The 27,786-nt window shown below is 37.9% G+C and overlaps 1 protein-coding gene and 1 pseudogene across 1 annotated transcript; both read right to left on the bottom strand.

Moving 5' to 3' along the window:
- Positions 1 to 531: 531 nt before the first annotated feature.
- Positions 532 to 27,131, bottom strand: TIMMDC1 (translocase of inner mitochondrial membrane domain containing 1). Its single transcript, XM_039224167.1, has 7 exons — positions 26,716 to 27,131; positions 24,205 to 24,370; positions 21,069 to 21,157; positions 20,487 to 20,554; positions 9,778 to 9,856; positions 5,611 to 5,721; positions 532 to 1,009 (listed from the first exon to the last, which is right to left on the bottom strand). The coding sequence occupies exons 1-7, from the start codon at positions 26,895 to 26,897 to the stop codon at positions 859 to 861; spliced, it is 846 nt and encodes a 281-aa protein (XP_039080098.1). The 5' UTR covers positions 26,898 to 27,131; the 3' UTR covers positions 532 to 858.
- Positions 23,789 to 23,956, bottom strand: LOC120225972 (annotated as a pseudogene).
- Positions 27,132 to 27,786: the final 655 nt, after the last annotated feature.

Genomic DNA, 27,786 nt, shown 5'->3' with positions numbered 1-27,786 from the left:
GACACTTTGACGGCAACACCATGAGGGAAAAAAAGATGTGCTGCTTTTTTAAAATAATGCTTATCTACTTCATTTTGTTAAATTTATATTTTATTTCAAATGCCATAGGAATTATCTTTTTTATTAAAACAAAACCAAACCCTACTACACACTTAGGCCCACAATTTTCTAGGATCCAAAGCCACAAAGGCCTCATCACAGACCCATTTGTCTTACCTAGTGAAACCACCTCCTTCTAATGATTGAGTATCCTTTTAAAAGGCTACAAGAGGAGAGCCTGGGTGGCTCAGTTGGTTGGGCGTCCGACTTTGGCTCAGGTCATGATCTTGCAGTTCGTGGGTTTGAGCCCCGCATAGGGCTCTGTGCTGCCATCTAGTTCAGAGCCTGGAGCCTGTCTCTGGATTCTGTGTCTCTCTCTCTAACCCTCCCCTGCTCATGTGTCTCTCTCTCTCTCTCCCAAAAATAAATAAAAACATTGAAAAAAAATTTTTTTAAATAAATAAAAGGCTGCAAGAATAAACATACAACCTACAGATTTCAACTCCAATCTTGGGATTTTTAATTTACTATTGTAAAATTCAGGGAAAAGAAATATGTATTGATTGATCAATACAGATATAATGTCAAACATACAGACCAATCAGAAAGACTATGCATTTAAATTTAAGGATAAGTAAAGTGAGCATACAATTACCCAATTCTTGGTTAAAACAAAGAGAGCAAGTCACTGCCACTAGAGGTGCCAGCACTTGTATCTGTCAGCAGGCTGACCAAGGAGAAGCCTAGCCTTTGGCATTCAATGGACAGGGTAACATAGATCCCTTCAATTTGCCAATGAATTTTAAGTCCAGAACATTTTCAGTCTTTGTCTTGTTTAGTTGTTGATGAAGGGTTTCTAGGAAGATTTAGTAGTGCTTCGATTTTCTTAACATCATCTTTGGATCGATTTTTCTGTAAGCTACTTTCAATTTCTTCAGGGAGGAGTTCAGTAAATTGCAGTCTGGCTTTACTGTAATAAAAGAATGAAAAGGATATATCAAGTACTGCTCCATTTAGTTCTTAGACAGATTTTTATTTTAGCTTATTTTTCTTTTAGAGAGAGAGCAAGTGCATGTGCGAGCTGGGGAAGGGGCAGAGGAAGAGAGAGAGAATCTCAGGTAGGCTCCACACTCAGCATGGAGCCCAACACAGGGCTCAATCCCACAATCTTGGGACATGCATGACCTGAGTCAAAATCAAGAGCTGGATGGTCAACCAACTGAGCATCCCAGGTGCCCTGATTTTTTTAAGATAGTATTTGTCTTATATTCCCTGTGACTTACGAGGGAATATTGGACCTTCTTTGCTCTCCTAACCTGTTCCACTCACATGCTGACTACGATTCTCACATCACCAAAATGGATACTGCTGTGGCGGCAGCTCTGATCCCTACGATATTCCAGAGTTCATGCAGGGGTATCATGCAGGAGCTGAAGCACCCTGAGCTGAAGTGTGAGCACTGCAACCTGGCTGTCCCGTTGCCCTCAGCGCTGGGGGGGATGTGAGTGCCCTGCCACTCCATGAACTCTCTGTTGCCAGACCTTGTGGGAACTGCACAAAGGCTATAACAATGGTAAACTCAAGATGGAAAAGTCAGATGGGACAACACTATAGATGCATATTTACAAGGAATTAAAATCTAATTTCCAAATAACAGATCAGTTCTTTTTCTAAATCTAGTATTAGTGTCTTCCTTGAAGTAATTACCATCTATGACTTTCTTCTCAACTCTTCACAACAAAGTTTAATCATTTCTTCTTCCATATCTCTACAGCCAATTTTCTATTTTTTTTCTAAATTTTTAAAAAGTTTATTTTTTTATTTTTGAAAAAGAGAGACACAGCATGAGCAGGGAAGGGGCACAGAGACAGAGGGAGACATAGACTCTGCAGAAAGCTCCAGGCTCTGAGCTGACAGCAGAGAGTCCAACACAGGGTTCGAACTCACAAACTCTGAGATCATGACCTTACTGAAATCAGATACTTAACCGACTGAGGCACCCAGGTGCCCCGAGCAGGTTTCTACATTTTCAATTCACTAAGGCAATGTTTTATGTTCTTACTTTAACTTCTCTATAATTATTTTCAAGCAAAGAAGCAGGCATATAAGTTCTCAACTATTATTAACTATTTATTAAATTAACTCTTCTCAGGAGTCACACACGCACACGCGCGCATAAATTTTTGACACTATTTCCTTTTGCTGAAGTATTCTTACATTACTGTAATTCAATTAAAGTTATTGCTTTTAGACATTTTTGAGATTTTTCCATCTCTAAATAACTAATCAACTGCTCTAGTTATTTTTCTGATTTCCCTTTTTTACTGAAATACAATTATTATCTGTTCATATTTTTCCAAATGTTAATTCTTCTGTAACTTTCTATATCAAATTCAAATACCAATATACTTTCCTTACATTTCTACTTTCTTTCTCCAAGTTTCCTTTAAAAAAAAAAAAAAAGCTTCTGGGGCACTGTGGCTCAGTCAGTTAAGGGTCCAACTTTGGCTCAGCTCATGATCTCACAGTTCGTGGGTTTGACGCCTGCATCAGGCACTGTGCTGACAGCTCGGAGCCTGGAGCCTGCTTCAGATTCTGGGTCTCCCGCTTTCTCTGGCCCTCCCCCACTCATACTCTGTCTGTCTCTCTCTTAAAAGTAAATAACCATAAAAAAAAAAAAAAAGCTTCATCAACAAAACTAAAAGGCAACTGACAGAATGGGAAAAAAATAGTTGCAAATGACATATCAAATAAAGGGCTGGTATCTAAAATCAGTAAGAAACTCACCAAACTCCACACCCAAAAAACAAATAATCCAGTGAAAAAATGGGCAGAAGACATGAATAGACACTTCTCCAAAGAAGACATACAGATGGCCAGCAGACACATGAAACAATGCTCAATGTCACTGATCATCAGGGAAATATAAATCAAAACCACACCGAGGTACCACCTCATGCCGCTCAGAGTGGCTAAAATGAACAAATCAGGAGACTACAGATGCTGGTGAGGATGCGGAGAAATGGGAACCCTCTTGCACTGTTGGTGGGAATGCAAACTGGTGCAGCTGCTCTGGAAAACAGTGGGGAGTTTCCTCAAAAAATTAAAAATAGAACTATCCTATGACCCAACAATAGCACTGCTAGGAATTTACCTGAGGGATACAGGAGTGCTGATGCATAAGGGAACATGTACCCCAATGTTCATAGCAGCACTTTCTTTTTGGTGTGTGTCTTTTTTTTCTTTTTAATAGTTTATTGTCAAGTTGCTTTCCATGTAACACCCAGTGCTCATCCCCACAAGTGCCCTCCTCCATGCCCATCTTCCCCCTCCCCCCCACATCCATCAGTCCTCAGTTTGTTTCTCAGCATTCAAGAGTCTCTCATGATTTGCCTCTCTCCCTTTCCCCCACCATTTCCCCCCTTCTTCTCCCCCATGGTCCTCCATTAAGTTCCTCCTAATCCTCCTATACGTGCAAACATATGATATTTGTCCTTCTCTGCCTGACTTATTTCGCTCAGCATAACACCTTCAAGGTCCATCCATGCTGCTACACATGGCCAGATTTCATTCTTTCTCATTGCCATGTAGTATTCCATGGTATAGATAAACCACATCTTCTTGATCCATCCATCCGTGGATGGACACTTAGGCTCTTTCCATGTTTTAGCTATTGTGGAGAGTGCTGCTATGAACATTGGGGTACATGTGCTCCTATGCATCAGCACTCCTGTATCCCTTGGGTAAATTCCTAGCAGAGCGGCACTTTCAACAACAGCCAAATCATGGAAAGAGCCTAAGTATCCATCAACTGATGAATGGATCAAGAAGTTGTGGTTTATACATAGAATGGATACATAGAATGGAATACTACATGGCAATGAAAAAAAATGAAATCTGGCCATGTGTAGCAACATGGATGGAACTCTATGGTGTTATGCTAAATGAAATAAGTCAGGCAGAGAAGGATAGATACCATATGTTCTCACTCATATGTGGATCTTGAGAAACTTAACAGAAGACCATGGGAGAGGGGAAGGGGGAAAAATAGTTACAGAGAGGGAGGGAGGCAAAATGTAAGAGACTCTTAAATAGAGAGAACAAACTGAGGGTTGATGGGGGTGAGGGAGAGGGGAAAGTGGGTGGTGGGCATTGAGGAGGACACTTGTTGGGATGAGCACTGAGTGTTGTATGGAAACTTTGACAATACAAAATATACAAAAATTTGACAATAAATTGTATTAAAAATAAAATAAAAGTAAAATAAAATTCATTTGTACAGAACCCCCCCAAAATAAAAAATAAAAAACCTTCTATGACACCTAAAGAACTAAAAATAAGCTAACAACGCTTTTATGCTTTTTACTCTCCACATCAGATTTTATTTGGCATTATAACTTTAAATGTTTTATTGCAGAACTTAGAAAACTATATATCTCACATATCCTCTTACTATGGAAAAGAGGAATGAATGAAAGAAACATATATTGAGCATTGTGGTATGATTCTGCCCTTAGAATGGTGGAGAAAACTGAGGGCTTGAAGTTAAGGAAACTATCTAAGGTCACAGAACTAATTAATAGCTTAGCTGGGATTTAGGCTTTGTTTTCAAGGTTTCACTGGCTGCAAAATCAATGCTTTTTCTCCTATAGAACCTAAGTTCTTGGACAACTGATCTAGAGATATTAAGAATTTCCATGTGTGTATGTGTGTTTAGCACAAATTGAAGTTTTAAGTAAACATGGAAAAAACAGACTGCTTACCTATTCAACTACAAAAGTAGAAGCAGCTTTAATCAGTATGCAGGAAGCTGAACTGTGAGAATCATTTGTACCAGGAGCACTAGATAGCAGCATATAAGGTGATCTTAACAAGAATTAGCACAAAGTCCACTATCGGTCTGATAACTGTACCCCAGGGAATGACCATATGGAACAGGTGGAAGTTTTCATCCTCCTGAGCGGCATACAGCCCATGAACAGCCACTAACTATAACTACCTAATTCATGTGCATCCACATGAGAAGCAGAATCTCTGAATGCAGAGACGTAACATGTTCTGTATTATTCATAGATGCATGTGGAAAAGAGGATATCACCTTGTAAATAAAGCCAAGTAAAACTCACTCATTGCTGTCTATTTCTTTTAGGTAATTTCCTATGCAGTCAAGAACACCGAAAAAGAGAAAAAATGTGCAATCAAGGGAGATTTACATTTTAACTTAAAAAAAAAGTGTCTAAAAAATGATCCTCATCAGATTAAAAATAAAATTAGAGTCTTTCATTTTTCTATTCCTTCATTAAAAAGATTAAAAAACCAGGTAGGGTACAAGTTGAAGAAAACAAAACTCTTCTTTGAGATTTTATTTTATTTTTTTAAAGTAATCTCTACACCCAACGTTGGGCCTAAACTCACAACCCTGAGATCAAGAGTCACATGCGCCACTGACGGAGCCAGCTGGTTGCCCCAGAAACTCTTCTTTGAGTTGAGTGGCAGTTTAGAGGACCTGCGTTAAGAGAACACCACAATGGCTAGGAAAGTCAGGTACTTTTACCTTCACCTGCTCCTTACCTCTCTTCCAGTTTCAGTTCACGGAGTGCTTTGCGATCCTTCTGTGTTCTCTCTTGGACCGTCTCACCATAGAACTTCTGAAATGCCATCAACAGACTTCCTACAGGAGTGCTGAGGGGGAAGTGGAGAGAAAGCTTAGGAAAAAGCAGCCATCAGACCACATGCCACGTGAGAGTCTGCTAAGGCAGGAGCAACACTGACTGAGCCACTTGTTCCCTGACAGGCACAGGAACTCTACAAAGTGTCCTTGTCAAATGAAGAAAAATTATGAAGGCAATTTCCTTCCTGGTCTTCCAAACAGTAGAGAAAAACAATCACTGCAACTTCCTAAAATTAACTGGTATAAATATAACAGTTCTATAAATTGGGTCTGTTTTTTCATGAATGATAAACTGGGAAAACATATTCTTGTGATAAGCTTTAGTAAGTTGCTTTATATTGAAGATTTCTCAGAAATGAAATTAATAAGAAGAATGGTGCCAAAACCTCCAGGAGGCAGGAACTGCGGAGGGCATATTTGGTTGGAGGAAGGATACCACTGGCTTCTGGGGACAGAACAACCAAAAGATCCTAAAATTCAAAAGTCTAGCATAACAGTCTCACCCACAATGTCAACAGTCACCCATAGAGAAACTGATTTAGATAACAATTATTACAATAAGGAAAGGGTTTTGTTCTCAAAGAGAAAGTTTTTGACTCTGAGATAACTTAAATTCCCTCTGGCTACAACATAAGTAAGCTCATTTGAAAAATTACTTTAGCTAAGTGGAAACATCCATTGACAAATGGATAAAGAAAATGTGGAGTATTATGCAGCCTTTAAAAAGAATCCAGGGGTGTCTGGGTGGCTCAGTCAATTAAGTGTCCGACTTCGGCTCAGGTCCTGATCTCACGGGTTCGTGAGTTCCACCCCCACGTCAGGCTCTGTGCTGACAGCTCAGAGCTTGGAGCCTGCTTCAGATTCTGTGTCTCCCTCTCACATGCTACAATATAGATTACCCTTGAGGATGTTATGCTAAGCAAAATTAAGCCAGTTACAAAAGGACAAATAATAGATGATTCTATTCATATGAAGTATCTAAAGTAGTCAAAATTGGGGTGCCAGGGTGGCTTAGTCAGTTGAGCATCCAACTCTTGATTTCGGCTCAGCTCATGATCTCATGGTTCAGGAGTTTGAGCCTTATTTCGAGCTCCAGGCTTCATGTGGAGCCTCCTTGGGATTCTCTCTCTCTACCCTTATCCCACTTACACACACACTCTCTCTTTCACTTTCTAAATAAATAAATAAAGTTAAAAAATAATAAAGTAGTCAAAATCATAGAAGCAAAGTAAAAATGTGGTTGCCAAAGGCTAGAGGACAGGGGAAGGGAGAATTAATGTTTAATGGGTACAGAGTGTTCAGTTTTGAAAGATGAAAAAGTTCTAGAGATCTTTGTACTACAATGTGTATACATACAACACAACTAAACTACACACTTAAAAATGGCTAGGATGATAAATTTTACGTTATGTGTTTTTAATGACAATGAAAAAGAAATTATTTTTGCTGCTAATTTCAACAATTTTCCCCTTCAAACCAAGCTGGTATATTAATAATATAACAAGTGGTGCCTGGCTGGCTCAGTTGGTAGAGCATGTGACCCTTGATCTTGGGGTGGTTCCTGAGTTCAAGCCCCATGTTGAGGGTAGATTTTTTTTACTAAAAAACAAACAAAACACAATATAACAAAAATCATATCAGCAATAGATTACGATTTGCTGAATTAAAAAAAAATTTTTTTAATGTTTTTATTTATTTCTGAGAGAGAGAAACAGTGTGAGCCAGAGAGGGTCAGACACAGAATCTGAAGCAGGCTCCAGGCTCTGAGCTAGCTGTCAGCATAGAGCCCAATGGGGGGCTCAAACCCACAAACTGCGAGATCATGACCTGAGCCAAGTTCGGACACTTAACTGACTGAGCCACCCAGGCACCCCTAGGGGTTCTTTTTTGAATTATTTTAAAAATTCACCATATCGGCATAAACATTAAAAAATATAAAATAAAATAGAACCCCTAAGTTTAGTATTACTTCCTCCTAAAAAGGGGATAGAAAAAGGAGAGGGTCGGTGGAGGCAAAGGGAGACTCAGGTGAATGCCAACTAATAAAAGCAGAAGAAAAGATAGAACATATCATTTTACAACCATCAGTAATAACTGATGATAGCAACAATTATAATAGATCATTAAAACCACTAGTAAAAAGACAGCTGGAGAACAGGCTGTTCATATAGTCTTACCTCACAGATTATTTACTAATCACAACAGGAAAAATAGACCGTTTCAGTGGAGAAATTTAAGTCAATACTAAATTTGATAGGCAGAATTCTAAAATGGCCCCCCAAATGGTCCAGCACTAATTCCTCAACTATAAATGTATTATGTCCATGATTATGTTACACGGAAAAATTTTATAGATGTAATTAAGGTTAGTAATCAGTTGAATTTTAGTCAATCAAAAAGGAAATTATCTGGATGAACCCTTTAAAAGCAGAGAGTTTCCTCTGGTGGCAGAAAGAAGTCAGAGAGACTCAAAGTATGAGAAGGATTTAACATACTGTTGCTGGTCTGAACATAGACGGGACACCGTGGCAGGGAATGTGCACACCTCTAGAAACACTGGTGTCTGGCTAACAACCAGCCAGGGAACAGTAACTTCAGCCCTACAGCCACAAGGATCCTGTGAACAACCTAATTGGTGTGGGAGCAGATTTGTCTCTAGTCTCCAATAAGAGCCTGCCTGATCCACACTTTGATTTTGGCCTTGTAAAACCCTGAACAAAGAGAGCCCATCTGAACCTCCTCAGACTTCTGACCTACAGAGCTGTAATATAATAATGGGTAGTGTTTCCAGCCACTAAAGTCTGTGGTAATTTGTTACACAGCAATAGAAAAGTATTGCATCAAGTAATTAAAATTAACGTCACTTATAATAGGTGATGACAATATGTCTCTTGATGTGATACACTGAGAAGGACTAATTTCACCTATATTTCTAATGACAACATTTAACCTAAATCTACTCATGAAGGAATAATGAAAAGAAATTGAGAAATTTTCTGGGGGAAAAAAGAGCAGTGGAACTGTTCTAGCTTAAAGGAATCAAAACTATAAATGTGATATACAGTTGGATTTGGAGTTAAATATATACATGTATGGCATTATTGTAATTATTGAAAATTTTTGAATATGGATCCTATCTTAGATAGCTATATTGAATCAATGCTGAATTATTTACTGTGATGATTATAGTGTGGTATCATTGGTGAATGTTCTTCGTTTCATCCTTAGAGATACCTACTGATGTATTTAGAGGTGAAGAATTAGGAGGTCTTAAATGGTTTAACCAAAAGAAAAAAGGAGAAGGAAAAAGAAATTTACACACTTTCCATACATATACAGAGAGACATACAATAAATATGGCAAAATGTTAACAACTGGTGAACACAAGTGAAGAGTATATGGGTTTTCTTTTTTTTTTTTAATTTTTTTTTGTTTTACTTAAACATTAAAATGTGTGAGCAGGGGAGGGTCAGAGAAAGAGGGAGATACAGAATCCAAAGTAGGCTCCAGGCTCTGAGCTAGCTGTCAGCACAGAGCCTGACACGGGGCTCGAACCCATGAACCGTGAAATCATGACCTGAGCCGAAGTTGGACGCTCAACCGACTGAGCCACCCAGGCGCCCCAAGTATATGGGTTTTCAATATACTAATTCGTTCAACTTTTTCGTAGGTTAAATTTTTTCAAATTCACAAGCTGGAGAAGAAAATTTTTTTAATTTATTAAACTAAACAAACAAAATCAAACAAAAAATAATTTGTAACAGAATGCGCTTGTTAATTCTTAGTCTTTTTTTTTTCCTGCTCCTTGTAAATACTATTGTTCAAATTACAAGTAGTTTCAGGTATTAGTGATATCTAAACATTTTTTACTCAGTGACAGTTGGAAGTAAAATCAACAATTGGGGTAGGATTAGAATTTGACAATCAAAGCAACAGCCAATACAAAACTCAAGGCCTTTTATAGGCTTTCAGATTTAAATTTGTTCTTTAGAAATGAATGAAATTTTTAACAGTAAGGCATTAATGAAAGTTGTGTTAATTTAGTATCAAATCATATTAACACTTACCCTAGCAACGCTCCAATTATGCCACCAGCCACCAGACCACGCAGGCCTAGGTTAATTCTAAAAAGACCTCCTGTGACAGCTGTTTTAAAACAAACAAACAAACAACTCAATATTAAATTATCTTTAAGTGCTAGAATCTATTTAAAATTTTTTTCTTCTATAAAAAGAACATAAACCGCTAAGATTTCAGAACTCAGTATCAATATACCACCACAACCTTGATTTCCTGAATCTAAAATGCCAACACAGCTAGCTTCTCTTCCACACTGCAGGTTCAAAGGAAGAGGCATTCCTTTTACATACCTAATTTTTCTATATCGGTTCTGTGGGTCCAGCCTCTTCTCATTCTGCTTCATTTTTATCCACCTCCCCTTAAAAATCTGTAATTTCTTCACTTCCACCTCTTTAATTTCTTCCTTTTTCAAGAAAAGCTTTCTTCAAATAAACAAAACCCCTTGCAGTTTATACCTTGCCCCAGCCTCACCCTTTCAGTACTGCTACACCCCTCAGGCAAGCCTGCAAATGGGCATTTGGCCTACAGTGCCACCTGGTGGTCAGTGCACAGGTCCCCTTTCCTTTCCACTGGTATGATATATCCATGATGTCTTTCATTTTCCTCCCTCACTATGCACAACACAACTAATGCCATCTCAGGTAGTAACATTTTTTTAAAAACATTTGGAACTTATGTGTCTTACTTAAGGACTATTCTTTCATGTTTTTAATTTTCTAAATTTTAAAATTAAGAAGAACAAAAATCACCTTTAATTACATAACCCAGAGATGGTAATAAATTTGGTCCTTTTTTCTAGTCTTCTTTTCCAAATAAAGCATTTTTTAAAAATAAAATATTTTGGGGGCGCCTGGGTAGTTCTAAGAACTGTCTCTTGGTTTTGGATCAGGTTATGATCTCCAGGTTCATGAGTTTGAGCCCCTTGTAGGGCTCCATGCTGTTGAACCTGTTTGGGATTCTCTCTAACCCTCTTTCTCTGCCCCTCCCCTGCTCACTCTGTCTCTCTCAAAACAAACAATCTATCTATCTATCTATCTATCTATCTATCTATCTATCTATCATCTATCTATCTATCTATCTATCTATCTATCTCTTGGGGCATCTGGGTGGCTCAGTCAGTTAAGCAGCTAAGCAGCTGACTCTTGACTTCAGCTCAGGTCATGATCTCAAGTAGTGAGTCGGAGCCCCACACAGGGCTCCACACTGAGTGTGGACCCTGCTTAACAAACTCTCTTTCTCCCTCTGCCTCTCCATCACTCATTCTCGCCCTCTCTCTCTCAAAAAAAAAAAAAAAAAAGAGAGAGGGAGAGAGAATAAAAAATAAAATATTTAAAATAAAACTACTAGAATAGCCAAAATCTAGAACACTGACAACATTAAATGATGGCAAGGATTTAGAGCTAAAGAAACTCTCAATTCTTTGCTGCTTGGAACACAAAATGGTACACTCACTTTTGAAAAGAGTCTGGCAGTTTCTTACAAAAAAAAACATATTCTTACCATACAATCCAGCAATCGTGCTCTCTGGTATTTACCCAAAGGCACTAAAAACTTAGGTTCACACCAAAGCCTGCACACAGATGTTTATAGCAGCTTGGTTTGTAACTGCCAATACTTGGAAGCAATCAAGATGTCCTTCAGTAGGTAATGGATAAATAAACTGGTATATTCAGACAATGAAATATTATTTAGCACTAAAAAGAAATGAGCTATCAATTCATGAAAAGAGACTGGAGGACACTCAAATGCATATTTTTAAGTGAAAGATGTAAATCTGAAAAAGCTATATATTATATAACATTCTGGAAAAGGGCAAAACTATCAAAACAGTAAAAAAAAGATCACTGGTTATCAGGGGTTGGTGGGTGGGATACATAGGTGGAACAGATTTTTAGGGCAATGAAAATGCTCTTTATGATACCACAACAATGGATACGTGTCATCATACATTTGTCCAAACCTACAGAATGTACACCAAGAATGAGCCCTACGGGAAAATATGGACTTTGGGTGATAATAATGCATCAATGTAGGTTCCTCAATTGTAACTCGTATCCCACTCTGGAGTGAAATGTTGTTAGTGGGGAGGCTATGTTTAAGTGTGTGTGTAGGGGAGGGGGGTTGCAATTAACTTGTTCTGCGAATGTTCCACAAGATGAGCAAACATTTCCAGTAACTTTTAACTCGATAAAAGAATGATGACTTGCTGTACTAGTCCTTGACAGTGAATGTCACATGATCACAACTGAGCCAATGGTTCTTCTCTCTTTTCTCGCTCTCTGGGAGATTGTGCGTGATCATCTCCCATGCTCAGATGCTTAGTCTCAGGCTGAGTGTTTGGCAGAAATCAGCGATTTTTCAGAACACTGGAAGGTGCCCAAACTGGCACTCGTGGATTTTTTTGTCACTTCAAAGCACCTATGGACAGTCCTTTGTTTTTCCATAGAAGAGTGAGCTTAGGAATGTCTTATTTCATCCTAGGTCAGGATGCCTGCAGACAGACCCTTCTCTCTGTTGTCTTATTGCCGGACACATTAAATAAAGACAAGAGTTTATTAATACTATACTTTGGTCAACATCTGTTCGTAATAAAATTGTCCTACACAATAATCCTCCCCTCTTATCTCCTTCACACCAGCCACAAAGTTTTTCAAAGGTAAGCGCAGGTTAATTTATTTTTCTTTATATTTTATATTTTCCTTATTCATTTATGCTTTATTACAATATTGTAATCATTTTTATATGAACATTTTTGAGTTGTGAAATGAATTATGTGAGTTTCCATTATTTCTTATGGGGAAATGGGCTTTGATAGACAAGTGCTTTGGATTACAAGCATGTTTCCAAATGAATTATGCTCCCAAGCCAAGGTTTTATTGTATATGCAAAGTCTTTGTATCATACTGGCCAATTTTACTGTGAACCTAAAACTATTCTAAAAAGAAAAGTCAATTAAAATTGGGTGAGGGACCACAACAACTTCCTACTTGACACATCCCCAAAAGCAAGGGAATCAAGAGCAAAAATAAACTATTGGGACCTCATCAAGATTAAAAGCTTCTGCACGGCAAAGGAAACAATCCACAAAACTAATAGGCAACCAACGGAATGGGAAAAGATAACTGCAAATGACATATCAGACAAAAGGTTAATACCCAAAATCTATAAGAACTCACCAAACTCCACACCCGAAAAACAAACAACCCAGTAAAGAAATGGGCAGAAGATATGAACAGACACTTCTCCAAAGAGGACATCCAGATGGCCAACAGACACATGAAATGATGCTCAGCATCCCTCCTCATCAGGGAATTACAAATCAAAACCACACTGAGACACCACCTCACGCCAGTCAGAGTGGCTAAAATGAGCAAATCAGAGAACACGACATGCTGGCGAGGATGTGGAGAAACAGGCACCCTCCTACACTGTTGGTGGGAATGTAAACTGGTTCAGCCCCTCTGGAAAACAGTGTGGAGGTTCCTCAAAAAATTAACAATAGAACTCCCCTATGACCCAGCAATAGCACTGCTAGGAGATTACCCAAGGGATATAGGAATGCTGATGCATAGGAGCACATGTACCCCAATGTTCATAGCAGCACTCTCAACAATAGCCAAACCATGGAAAGAGCCTAAGTGTCCATCAACTGACGAATGGATCAAGAAGATGTGGTTTATCTATACGATGGAATACTATATGGCGATGAGAAAGAATGAAATCTGGCCATGTGTAGCAACATGGATGGACCTTGAGGGTGTTATGCTGAGTGAAATAAGTCAGACGGAGAAGGACAAATATCATATGTTTGCACGTAGAGGAGGATTAGGAGGAACTTAACAGAGGACCGTGGGGGAAAAGAAGGGGGGAAATGGTGGGGGAGAGGGAGAGAGGCAAACCATGAGAGACTCTTGAATGCTGAGAACAAACTGAGGACTGATGGGTGTGGGGCAGGAGCGGGGAGATGGGGATGGAGGAGGGCACTTTTGGGGATGAGCACTGGGTGTTATATGGAAACCAACTTGATAATAAACTATTTGAAAATAAAATAAAATAAATAAAATAAAATAAATAAAATAAAAAAATAAAATAAAATAAAATTGGGTGAGGGAGTAGTGAGGCTTATAAGCTATCAGCAGCCAAACATCAAAAATTGAGTCACACTATTACCCAAATTATTTATTATCACATTTTCTGTAAACAGTTTAGTTGGTTTTTTTTTCAATCTTGGTGCTTATTTCTTTTTCTTGCACTGGTTAAAGTATAATGCTGAATACAACTGTATTCATCAAGTATACACCCTAATTACAAATGTATACAGCTTTCCCATATTCTCAGTCTTAGGAGAAAATCACTGTCTTTCACCATTAAATATGACATTTGCTGTAGGTTTTTACATAGGTAGATGACCTTCACTAGGTTAAAGAAGTTCCCTTTTATTCCTAGTTGAGAGTTTTTATCATGAATGTTGAATTTTTGTCAAATACTTTTCTAATCTAACCTTAAATTCTGTGGATAAATTCCACTTGGTTAGAATAATCCTTTTTTGTTGCTGGATTTGGTTTACTAATATTTTGTTAAGGATTTCTGTGTACATACTTTCCTTTTTAAAGTAATCTCTGCACCTAACATGGGGCTCAAACCCACAACCCTGAAATCAAGAGTCACATGCTCTACTGACTGAGCCATCCAGATGCCCATGTATATACTCTTGAGTAGTTTTCTTTGGTATCTTCATCTTCTTCATCTTGCTTTGGTATCAAGGATAATACTAGTCTAAAAGAATGAGTTTGAAAGTGTTCCTTCTTCCTCTATTTTATGGAAGAGTTTGTTAAAGAAACTTCCCAAATAACCATTGAAGCCATTTGGTCTTGAGCTTTCTTTGTGGGAAGATTTTTAACTAATAATTTAGTTTATTAACTTGTTATAGGGCTATCCAGATTTTCTATTTCTTCTTGAGTAGATTTTGGTAATTTGTGTCTATTTTCTTTTTCTTTGTCAGTCTTGCTAAGATTGCCTGTTATCTTTTCTTTTTTTTTAAATTTCTTTTTAATGTTTCCTTATTTTTTGAGAGAGAGAGACAGAGCATGAGCAGGGGAGAGGCAGAGAGAGAGGGAGACACAGAATCCAAAGCAGGCTCCAGGTTCTGAGTCGTTAGCACAGAGCCCGACGCAGGGCTTGAACTCACAATATGTTATTGTGTATTTCACGATCTGTTATTGTCTATTTCTCCTCTCAATTCAGTGTTTGTTTCATGTATTTATGAGCTCTGCTGTTAGCTGCATATATGTTTACAAATGTTATATCTCTTTGATAGATTGGTCCTTTAAACACTATAAAATGAGGGTGGCTGAGTAGCTCAGTTGGTTAATAAGCATCCAACTTTAGCTCAGGTCATGCTCTCAGTTTGTGAGTTCGAGCCCTACATCAGGCTCTCCACTGGTAGCGCAGAGCCCACTTTGAATCCTCTGTCTCCCTCTGTCTCTGCCCATTCATTCCCTGATCACTTTCTCTCTCAAAAATAAATACCAAAAAAAATTATACAATATCCTTTGTCTCTAGCCTTTTTTTTAAAGTTTATTTATTTATTGATGAGAGAGTGTGTGCGTGAGCAGGGGAAGGGCACAGAGAGAGGGAGAGAGAGAATCCCAAGCAGGCTCTGCACAATCAGCACACAGCCGGATGTGGGGGTCCAACTCACAAACTGTGAGATCATGACCTGAGCTGAGATCAACAGTCAACTGTTTAACTGACTGGGCTACCCAGTCAGATACTGTATTATTTTTTTTAATTTTAAAAAAATATTTATTTTTGAAGGAGCATGCAAGAACACAAGCACGTAGAGTGGGGGAAGGACAGAGAGGGAGACAGAGGATCTGAAATAGGCTCTGTGCCGACAGCAGAAAGCCTGATGCAGAGCTCGAACTCACAAACCAAGAGATCATGACCTGAGCCACAATTGAATGCTCAACTGACTGAAACACCCTAGATGCCCTCTCAAATACTTTTTAAAAAAAAATTTTAATGTTCATTTATTTTTGAAGGAGAGAGAAACAGAGCATGAGTGGGAGGGGCTGAGAGGGAGACACAGAATCTGAAGCATGCTCCAGGCTCTGAGCTCTCGGCACGATCTGTGAAATCATGACCTGAGCAAAGTCAGATGCCCAACCAACTGAGCCACCCAGGCGCCCCTCAAATACTATTTTTAAAGAAGGGAAAAACAGTTAAAAGAAAGGAAAAACAATAGGTGTATGGGGTCTTTTATATTAATCTACATACTAACTGTTTCTAGTACTTTTCATTTCTTCCCGTCAAGTTACTATTTGGTGTCATCTCCTTGATCCAACATAACTACACTTCTTCCTTCTCATTTGTGCTATTAATGCCATATATAGCTTTAAATATGCTATAGGTCTAACACTTCAATTTTATTATTATTTTATATCACCGTCTTTTAGTTATGAGAAAAAACATTTATATAGCCTTTAATAATTACTTATATAATTATCTTTATCAATGCTCTTGAATACTTCACATAGATTCAAGTTACCATCTGGTATCACATCCTTTTAGCATGAAGAACTTCCTATAACTTTTTTGTAAGGCAGATCTACTAGTAACAATTTTTCTTTCTTATCTGCCAATGTCTTTTATTTTTGCCTTCAATTTTGAAGAGTGGGTTGTTAGAAACAGCTTATGCTTTTCAGGCCTTTGAATGCATTCTACTGCCTTCTGGTTTCCATCATTCTGATGAGCAATAAGCTGCTAATCTTATTTGGTGTTCCTTATATGACTTATTTTTTTCTTGCTGCTTTTAAGATTTTTCCCTTTCAACAGTGTAACTATTATGTGCATAGGTGTGAATCTTCTCATGTTTATTCTTCTTGGGAGTCTACTGAACATTTTGGATGTGTGGATTGTTTTTCATAAAATTTGGGAAGTTTATGACTATTATTTCTTAAAATACTTTTTTTCCTAATGCTTTCTGTCTTTTCTATCTAGTTTTGCCTTCACACCTCTGTTGGTATTTTTGATGGTGTCCTATAGATTGCTGAGGTTCAGTTCATTTTAAAAATTCTGTCCTTCACAAAAAACCATCTATACTGATTCATCTTCAAGTTCATAGATTCTCTTTTGCTACCTCAAGTCTGGTGTTGAGCTCCTCCTCTCTGGTGAAATTTTAATTTTTATTGTTGTATGTATAGACTCCCAACTTTTCATTTGATTTGTTTTTATAATTTCTGTTTATTGATATTCTGTATTTGATAAGTCACTATCATCATACTTTTATTTCTTTAAAATCGTTTGAAGCCTTTTTGTCTTCTATGTTCAATGGATGGGTCCAGTCAGAGATATTGTCAGTGACGGCTTTTTTAATCTCCTGGTTTTACATGTTTTATGATTTTTTAGTTGTTGTTGAAAACTGGACATTTAAGGTAATAAATTATAGCAACTCTGGAGTTAGGACACCCCCACAGGGGCAAGGCTGGATTTTTGTTTATGTAGTGGCTTGCCTGGACTAATTCTGTGGTCTTTTTTCTGCAGAGTATTGCCACTAATGTCTGTGTTCAATTTTTATTTGAACACCTAGGCATCACACTGGCTTAAGTAGTCAGCCAATTATTTGTCAGAGGTTATGCTTAAACATCCCAAGCTAGTAAGGCCTCTATCCTTTACCAATGTATCTATGGTTAAAGAATGCATTAAAAGTTTAGACAGTTTAAAATTTTTTCTGGCTTTTTCTTTTGGTGTTCACAATTAACCCTCACAACTAACTGAAGATAAGTAGCTTGCTAGGCCCTTGACAGTCTCTCTGGAGTGTACATGAATACTTACACATGTGTGCAACTTTCCAGAGTTCTAGGGAGAAGTAGGATCTTATTAAAACCTTCTTTGGCTGTCTTGTTCCCTAGATATTCCTGTTAAGATTCTGCCTCATCTGCCAGTCTATTCCTTATTCCAAATAGTACCAAAACCTCAGGTTAGCTGTTATATTATCCTTCCCTGTTGCAATTGTTTTCAGCAACACCCCTTGGCTCGGAATTTTCTGTTTTCTCTATAAATAAAGTCAGCCCGCCCAAGCAACAGAAAGCCAGTCCTCCAGTCTGCCCTTATGCATCATAGAGCTGTGGGTTGAGAGGACAGGAGGAGCCCTAGGCTGAAACACCACAGACTTCCAATGTTCTTATTTAGACTCAGAAGAAATTCTTGGATAAATGCTTACTGATTTGTTATGTGCTTGTGGTCAATTTCCAGCATCTTTAAATGGTTGTCTTTGATGATTATGTCCAATTCTATTGCTGCTTTTTGTGGAAAGGATTTGCCAAGTTCCTCAGTCAGCCATTCCAGATGTCAAATATACATTTATAAATGTCCAGATGAATGCCATATAATAATGAGGGGAGTCATTCTTGACATGATTCTGACTTCAAGGGAAATTATTTTAGTGTTATACCATTAAATTCAAAGCTGGTTGCTGGTTTGAGATAATAACTTATCTTGTATCAGATGTTTCTATTTTTACTAATTTTTACATTCAATTTATATTCAAGAAACATTTATTCTACTTTACTACGTGTCAAATAGTTGTGGTATAAAAAGCAAAGACTTTCTCTGATATCAAGAAGTCATCTAGTGGAGAAGCAAAAACAAGTTAACAGGTATAGCATAGTCATAAGTGCTTTGATCAAAATATTTATAGTGAACTATGGGAATACAGGGGAAAGATACCTGGAGACCCAAAAATAAGAAAATAGGGACTAGGAAGGGTCTCTAAGGAAACTAAAGCTGACAGATGAGCTGAACCTTGAAAAACAGGTTCAATAAAAGCTGAACAAAATTATTTGTGAGAGTGGGAAGGCAGGTTCAAGAAGAGGGACCAACAGAAGTAGAGCAAGATTATGCTGAGTTTGCAGTGGGTGTTATATGGAAACTAACTTGACAATAAACTATAAAAGGAAAAAAATAAATAATCTTAAAAAATAAAAGATTATGCTGGGTTTGAGAAATCAGAGTAGAGTCATAAGGGTGGAGCAAGAGTGGTGTATGTGGACCAGATTAAGAGTCAACATTAGAATGATGGGAAACTATGGAAGAACCTCAGGTAGAAGTGTTATACTCACATTCATATTTCAAAAAAGTAACTAAGGTAACAGTGGAAGTGGAGCAAACCAAGACTAGAAACAGGGAAGACCCGATAGCAGCAGTGGGAAGAAAGGAGGTGAGAGTCCATATATATTAAAGGAATATAATTAAAAGAATAGAACTTTGCAAAGAGGGGAATAAAGGGAAGAACCATATCATTACCTGGTTTCCAGGTTTTTTGTTTGTTTAACATGGTAAATGATAAAGAACATAACAGCAGGAGCAAGTATGGAAGTTGGGGGAGGAGTACAGAGTTTGGTTTGGATACAGGCATTTGAGCCTACAGAATACCCATGGAAAAATGGTTGCAAGTTAAAAAAGGGCCAGTTCCAGCTGTTCCAGTGCTATTAATGCCTATTTCTAGTTTTTTTTTTTTTTTTTATTTTTTTATTTTTTGAGACAGAGAGAGAGAGCGTGAGCAGGGGAGGGTCAGAGAGAGAGGGAGTCACAGACTGAAACAGGCTCCAGGCTCTGAGCTGGCAGTCAGCACAGAGCCCGACGCGGGGCTCGAACCCACGAACTGCGAGATCATGACCTAAGCGAAAGTCAGACGCTTAACCGACTAAGCCACCCAGGCGCCCCATAGTTTTATATTTTAAAATGTTTCCATTAAACTGTTAAGCTCAAATTATGTGTACGTGTGTTTGCCTGTGTGTGTATACACATATACAAAGAGAAAGAGAGCATGCACTCAAGAGAGAACAAGTCATAAAGAAAATGGGCTAAAATGTTAACAACAGTTGAATCTCTGTATACAAAGGCTATATGGTGTTCCTTGTATTACTTTTATTTTTAAAATGTTTTGTAAGCTTGAAATTATTTCCAAATTTAAAACTTTTTAAACGTTATGTGCATTATATGTACATTTTTGTATGTGAGAGAATTACATGAGGTAGTGAGTGTCTGAGTGTATGTGGCACTTCACATTTACATTTCTGGAAATAATACTTCAATACCTTTTTTTTTTTTTTTTAATGTTCACTTTAAAGAGGTCACATTTACCAGAGGCATAGGGCTTTAAAATAAAATACAAACTCTTAGTATGAAAAATCTGGTCCCTTTCTACTTAACTTCACAAATCTTATCTCAAGCCACTATGTTCCAGCCATATTATCCTGCTTTTGAGGAACTTCCTTACCTTAGAGCATTTACCTCAATGTTCCCTCGGCCTAGGCTACTCTTCTTTACAAGCCTTACTTTTTCCCATTTTTCAGGTATTAGTTTAAATGTCATCTCCTCACAGAGGCCTCATGATCACCCTGATCATCCCATTGCCTCACCTATTTGCTATTTTCTATTACAGCAGCCTGTTTTTTTCCCCAACCACATTAGACTGTAAAATTCCATGAAAGCAAAGACTTTTCTGTTTTGTTCACCAAGTATAACCAAGGGCCAAGCACAATGCTCTCCATCCATTTTGCATGAATGTTGAATGAGATGTGATGAAAAGCCAACCAAAGAATTCAGGAGTTCTGACTTATAAGTCCTTAAATATTTCCCAAACCGTATTTGAGAAGACTGAAAAACATAAACAAGAACAAAAATGTCTTACCTCCCGCAATGACAAAATGGCTTAGGGCATTTTTATTTCGGTATACGTTTAGACCAGTGTTCACTGTGCTGGGAAGAAGGGAGAAGGAAGAAAACATAAAATTTAGAGCATATCCCCCTTACTTTCTCGACCACAATTTTCACTAAAGTGACAGGTATTAGAAGTGCCTACTATGCCAATTCCTGGTCTTAGTCGAGGTCCCATCAATATGTTCCAGACTACTAATATACCTATGGGTGTTCTAGGTGGACCTTCTGCTGAAGAATGAACCAAAGAACAATCAAATTTCTGGAAAAAATATTCACTTAGACATAGAAACATAAAGAGTTTTGCAGAATTTCTCTTACTTAGAAACCTTGTACCTATTTTGATAAGAGGTGGAAGACCTCCATCCATGGATGCAGACCTTCATTTGGACCAATCATTTACACAGACAGATAAAAGTTCTTGGGGGAAAAGGTATTATGAATCACTCTAATGTGGATGTTTAGTTTTTAAAAATCTCACTTGCTCATCTTTTGAATACTAAGAATAAAATAACAAAAGAATACTAAGATCTTTTGTCACAATTTGAGAACTTACTTGAATATAGTCACAAACACTGTAGTTCTCCAACTCCAGCGCCAACCATACCGGATAAAGCCTCGTGTGGCAGCACGATGTGCAGATTGCTAAAGTTAATGAAAAGGCTGTGAGGTTTCAAGACCCCTTAATACCTTCTTTATTCTAAAACTGTGGTAGAAGGATGGTTATGGATTAGGCAGGGACACTTAAACAGAAACACTATTAAGACCTCTAGAAATATCATTGTTTACTGAAACTTAAGCAAAAGTATCATGTGCATCCTATTCTATTGGGAGATAGAAAAGGAACTAGGAATTGCCAGTGTCAACCAAGTAAGCTACCAATGAGGCATAAACAGAGAATCTATATGGCAAATGCCATGGCAAATATGGTCAATATTAGACATGCTTTTTATATTCAAGAAATATTGGAAAAAAGAAACCATAGAATAAAAAAGAACCTAATGAATGGTAACTAAAAGGGTAAGGATAATAGTATTATAGATATACAGAAAAGAGCAGACAAAGAAAAGAATATTTAATGCCTGCCTTCTATGTAAAAGTATATTAACATATTACCTCATTTAATCTTTACAACTTTTTTTTAGGCAGGTGTTTCAGTTTTAACTAAAGCACAGAGGGGAAGTTTCTAACCAAGATCACTCAGCCAAGAAGGAATAAGTCAGAATTGAAAGGCAGGTTGTCTGTCCCCACAGCACATCTTTACCACATCACCATGGAGCAAGTCTGGTACCATATCCTGAGGATACAGTCTAGATTTTGAGAGAATCCCTAAGTGGATCCTTAACTACTACAAGATATTGGGCAAGTCAAAACCTCTCTAAAGAGTATCAGTATGGACTCGTGGCTTTTAATAAATACATAGATAACTAAATAGATACAGAAGTGTGTGTGAACATGTGTATAAAAGTACATATGAATACACACACATTTCCTAATTCTGATTAGGGGCTATAGAAGCCATGATATCCCTGTAAGCAGTGAGCATATGTAGCTTCAAATATTAGTTTTTAAATACAATTTTTCCACTAAAAAAAACTAGAATTCCTTGGTGGTGATGACTAAGTCTTGGGCTGGTGCTGGAAAAGTAAAAGATGAGTCAGCAACATTTTGCTATGCCAAAAAAAAAAAAAAAAAAAGGAAAAGGATATGCTCAAAGAATGATGGGGACATATCAAAAGAATAAAGGAGCTAGTTTAAAGGGCGTCAACTGTCCAAATCTAGGCCAATTTCATCATCAAGATAAATAATAATAGTGTGTTATAAAATAAGAATCCATGAGTCCACACTGATATAAATAAATTATAAAGAGACAAATACAGGAGAAGGGAAAGCTCTTCCTTAAGCTGAATATGAAGCAATAAATGCAGGAAAGATGGCATTAGAAAATAACCATTTTGCAACCACCATAGTATTAACTCTTTCAGGTAAGAGTCATCAAACTAAATGAATACTAAAACTAAAACACAAAAATGTGATGAAAAATAGGATATTTACATAGTCTCAAAGAACCTCATAAGTACCCATAAGATATTCACTAACTATGTTTACTAATTATCTTGATTTCGGCTCAAGTCATAATCTCACAGTCCTGAGATAGAGTTCCTCCTCAGATTGACTGAGTCCCGCCTTGGCTTGTGCTGCGTGTGGAGCCTGCTTGAGATTCTCGTTCTCTCTTTCTCCTCTCTCTCTCTCTCCCCCTGCCCTTCCCTTGCTTGCATGTGTGCTCTCTCAAAAAAAAAAAGTTTATAATAAAAAATTTTTAAATTACAAAGGAAGAAAAATAGTAATATTACAGTGAATAAGCCTGGCAAAGACCATCTTAACCAAGTGCCTAAAGTAAACATCATCAATAAAGGGACAATACCAATACATATTGATGTACTAATACATCAATACTGATATAATGTACTAAGAAGAAAACATTAATTCTAGGGTATTCCTGCTAAAACACATAGTTTGAATCTAATCATGAGAAAACATTAAACAAATCCAAATTGAAGAACACAATCTTCAAAAATGTCACAATCAAGACAGGTAAAGAAAGAGAAACTGTTCTATATTAAATGAGACTAAAGAGGCATAAAAGGCAAATTCAACATCTGATCCAGTATTAGATGCTGGACCTGGAAAAGAAAATTATTTTTATTTACTTTTAAAATAGGGGTGCCTAGATGGCTCGGTTGGTTAGGCGTCTGACTCTTGGTTTTGACTCAGGTCATGATCTCATGCTTCATGAGACTGAGCGCTGCATTGGGCTCTGCACTGACAGCATGGAGCCTGGCACAGAACCTACTTGGGACTCTCTCTTTCTCCCTCTCTCTCTGACCCTCCCCCACTCCAGCTCATGAACACTCTTTCTGTCAAAATAAATGAATAAACTTAAGTTAGTACTGTATCAGTGATAATTTCCTGATCTGGATAATTATATAGTGGTTATATAAGAGAATGTCCTGGTTTTCAGGGAAATACATGCTGAAGTATTTATCATGACTATAACTTACTCTCAAGCAGTCACAAAAAAATAATAATATGCATTATACAGAGAGAGAATGCTATAGTAAATGTGATAAAATGTTAACATTTGGGGAATTTGGGTGATAGGTATACAGGAATTCTTTGTAATACTTTTACAACTTTTAAGTCTAACAGAATTACAATTAACTCTCTAAGCTGTAACTTCCTCACTTATACAACAGAATTGATGTACAGATCTAACAAGAGTTATCACTCTATATAAACTGTAGTTATAAATGCTAATTATTGTTTTAGCGTCCTCCAAGCAGGCCCTGTGAATGCTACAGCTAAGCCTTGATGATTTAGTTAGGGATTAGAAATATATTTCAGATACTATACTAGATCTTAGCCAAAAGGCTGAGAAGTGATAGAAATATATTTCAGAAAGTAGAGCCACGGTGGTAATCCCTCTGAAGATACGAAAAGTGGTCTGACAAGCCATGTGTATGCTCTTTAACATTAGTACTTCCATTGTTATTAAGTATAGGCTTTGTTTCTTTACTCTGCCATCCTTAACCCTCCCAACCTTACTTCATAACTGAATAACTAAGTACTAAGTGTAAGGTGAACTGCTAAACTAGAGTGCCTTCAAATACGTTTAGAATATCAGTACTTACCACAGCATCAAATCGGTTATGATAAATTTCTGCTTGGCTCTGCTCAACATAGTGCTGTTTAGCATGAATAAAAGCTGGTATTCCCCCATACGCCCAGCCAATGATGCCTGCTGAAATAGCTGCCTTATAAATATTCTCAAGTTCCTTTGATGTTCTCTGCTGTTCACTAACACATCAAAAAGACAATATTGTTTGGGATTAGTATATTCAAAATGACCCCAATACTAACAATACCACATTTTTCATTATGGGCAGAATCTTCTGATTAATAAAATCTTCTGATGAATTAAATAGCAGTTATAACACAAGCAGCTCAATCTCAGCCAAAATTAACCTATGCTATTAGAAATTAGGCTATTGGTTGATTACTCTTAGGAACACAGTGACTAGAAGGGGCACAAAGGGGAGCTTCTGAAATGCTGCTAACAGTCTCTTGGTGTTGCTTACACAGCTATGTTTAGTTTGTGAAAATTCATTGATCAATATTATTTATGTAAATAGATGCATATTATATTCCAATAAGTTTTTTTCTAAGGTGCTTTTATTTGATGACTATTACAACTTGACTACACATCTCTGGAATCAGGAAGAATCTGTAAGCTGGATGCAAGGATCAAGATTTCCCTTTGTGAATTTTAAGCTAACTTTTGGAAATTACGCACACTTACAAATTTTAGGGCAATGTATTCAAGAACAAAATCCTAGATTAAAAAAAATCAAAACCTATCTTTCTGAATTCTTCACTTTTATGCTATGCTCAGATTGGGCTTGTATTATAAAAAGCACCAAATGAGAAATCTCACTGTACAATGGGCACCACAGACCAAACTCACATAATAAGGAAAAACCACTGTTTAATTTAATTTGTTACTCTCAAAAGCAGAAGAAACTAGAACTGCTAATAAAGCTTTGAAGATGTCTTCTAGAAGCTTTAATGAATAGCTATGTTTTTAAGTATTATGTTACTATAAATGGCTCTCTAGATAAATACTAAATGTTATTTACATTACTAAATCACTTTCTTCAGAGACTATAAGGGGTTTATCTAATTCTAATTATCAATAACCACATCTCTGAAAACAGAATCAGTGAGTCTTTACAGTTCCTGCATCTACAAAAGAAATCTAATAAAATTTCTCAGAAAACTTTAATTTTACTTACTTAGGTCAAAAGGAAAAAAAAACTGCTATAATTTGAACGCTGTACTTATCTTGTATAGTGAATAAGACCAAAAACATTTACCTAAAAATTGGCCTATGACATAACTCAGAAAAGAAAAATGTAAAAGCTTAACATTTAACAAGCCAGATGTATATGCTTTGCCTCCTTTTCATTCTCTGAAAAATTCCATAGGTGATATTTATCTCCCTTTTATTGATTTGGCTCTATGGTTGACCCAGACAGCTGATGAATGGTGAAGAAATGGCACAATGGCGGAAAAGACCTAAACTACAAGTGACAACGGGGTTGTGGCTCTGGTTCTGTCACCAACTGTCAAGCGACCTGCAGCCAGATCACGATCTCTATGAACTTTAGTTTTCTCATCTACGATGGAGGGGAACACGGAAGTTACACTAGATTGCTTTCAAATTTCTTTCTGCTCCAACATTCTAAAGCTGATCAAAATAACCCTCTTCCGTTAAATGCTACATAGGATCTACCACAAGTATCTCAAGTAAATATTGGAAGGACCAATGAGAAAGGCTGCCTCATCTTTAAAATAAAGACGATATCTCAATAAAACAATTAAATACAATTCTGCCAACTCCCTGGCCAACAATCTCAGCAACATAATAAAGCTTCAAAGTCAATTTAATCACTTGATAACTGTGTAGTATTGTAACGTATTTCATGAAAGGGTTATTTTTTCACCAGTAATTGATAAATGATGAAATAAATGAATAAATGAAATATCCTGAGTTTTTCATTAAAGTTAATTCAATTTGAAGGGTTATCCTTTATTCTGAAATAACCTTGTTAATTCAGCTTGTATCGTTCCTTTTATAAAATGATTAGACAATACTTGTTATTCTTTTTTATATATTCGTTATCTGACAGAATAAACATTTCACAGCTCTCTCTGTCGTCTCTTTTTTTTCGGAGAGTGGGGGGAGCTATGGTCACGAAATGCCAAAGTTTGGAATAAGGTGAAATATGAAAAAGAACACTGGAGTGTAATCTTGCTGATGTGGATTCCAGGGTCAATTCTGATACTAATTAGCTCGGTCCAATTCTTCTAATTTGTAAAATCAGGGGATTACACTAAAACTCTATTTTCTAAATATGCTCTGATTTAGAATGAGTTTCACCCCTACCAATTGTAAACTGTTCTGTCAATCAACAGAACTACTAATTGGCAATGTGAGGATACAAGCTTGGGATACAAACATTAGAACATCATATCTTTTTAAAAAATAAACCACATCACTCAGGAGTCCTTCACCCCCGGATGACCTAGGATTCAGGACAGCTCTTCGCAGTCCCCTCCCACCAGACCCTAGGAACTTTTACTCTTTGACAAACAGGTCCCGGAGGCGGTCCCATCCGGATTCCCGGCAATCAGGCTCTGGGACGTAGGAAGACAGCTTCTGGTTCTCCGAATCGGTAGCCACAGCTGCCGCGGCAAAGACCCGAGGGAAAGGACTCAGCGCCCTGCAGGGGTAGCTCTGTGGCGCTGGCGGCCGCACCTCCATGGCCCTCACCGAACCTGCGGACACACGCGTAGGTTCTCGGGGCTCCAAGGCCTCCGGGAGACGCCGTGGGAGAACAGTAAGGATAACTGCAGCACTAAGTACGTGAGTACCCTTCCACTAGGCCCCAGCTAATCTGCTGCCAGACTCGCCACCACAACTCTTGGACATCCTCCTCAGTGCCAGCCCTCACTTTGGAGGACCTTGGATACACGAGACAGGAAGTCCCGCCTCCATCAGGGCAAAGGCCAATGGGTGGGGCGACGGCGTAGTTGTAGCCAAAACACTTCCGGTTGGAGGCGGACGAACCCAGTGGTGCCTGGCCCGCCCCCCGGAAGTGAGTTGGCGGCGCGTAGCCCACCGCAGCCGCTTGTGGGGCCCGCCTCCGGCCAAGGTCTCCGCGTCTCTTTGGGTTTCCTGGGTCCCACAAACCGGGTCTTCGTCAGGTTCCGAGAGGCAAGATGTGTTACAGCCTGAAGTAGTTTATCGTATATAAAACGCCAGAAATTCCACATAGATGAAAGAAAGTGCAGTATTCAATACAAGTGGAGTGGGGAAAGGGGAAGACAATTTGCACAAATACAAGCCCAACCTACCTGTCACCGACGTGGAGAAGCCTCCTGGGCTGGGCGGGGTTTCAGTTCTGCTTTCTGAAGAACCAAATGTCTTGGTGCCTGATAACACCGAGATTTCCAGAAAGCTCATTTGAAGAGTTAGCTTTCGGTAGTTCTTTAACAAGGTGGGTTTTGCCCCACCCCACTCCCTTAGTTTCATATGCTTACTCTTCCTCAAAAGGCAGGACAGTTGGAATTTCTTGGATATTACAGCAGTAATTTCCCTTCAGTACAGCTTCTGCTAACATATGCTTCGAGGTATTGTTTTTATTAAAACA

Source organism: Hyaena hyaena, unplaced genomic scaffold (assembly GCF_003009895.1).
Source record: "Hyaena hyaena isolate Hyena2069 unplaced genomic scaffold, ASM300989v1 scaffold_1540, whole genome shotgun sequence".
Classification (NCBI taxonomy): Eukaryota; Metazoa; Chordata; class Mammalia; order Carnivora; family Hyaenidae; genus Hyaena; species Hyaena hyaena.
The sequence above is the reverse complement of the archived record's forward strand: the minus strand, read 5'-3'. Positions and strand labels throughout refer to the sequence as shown.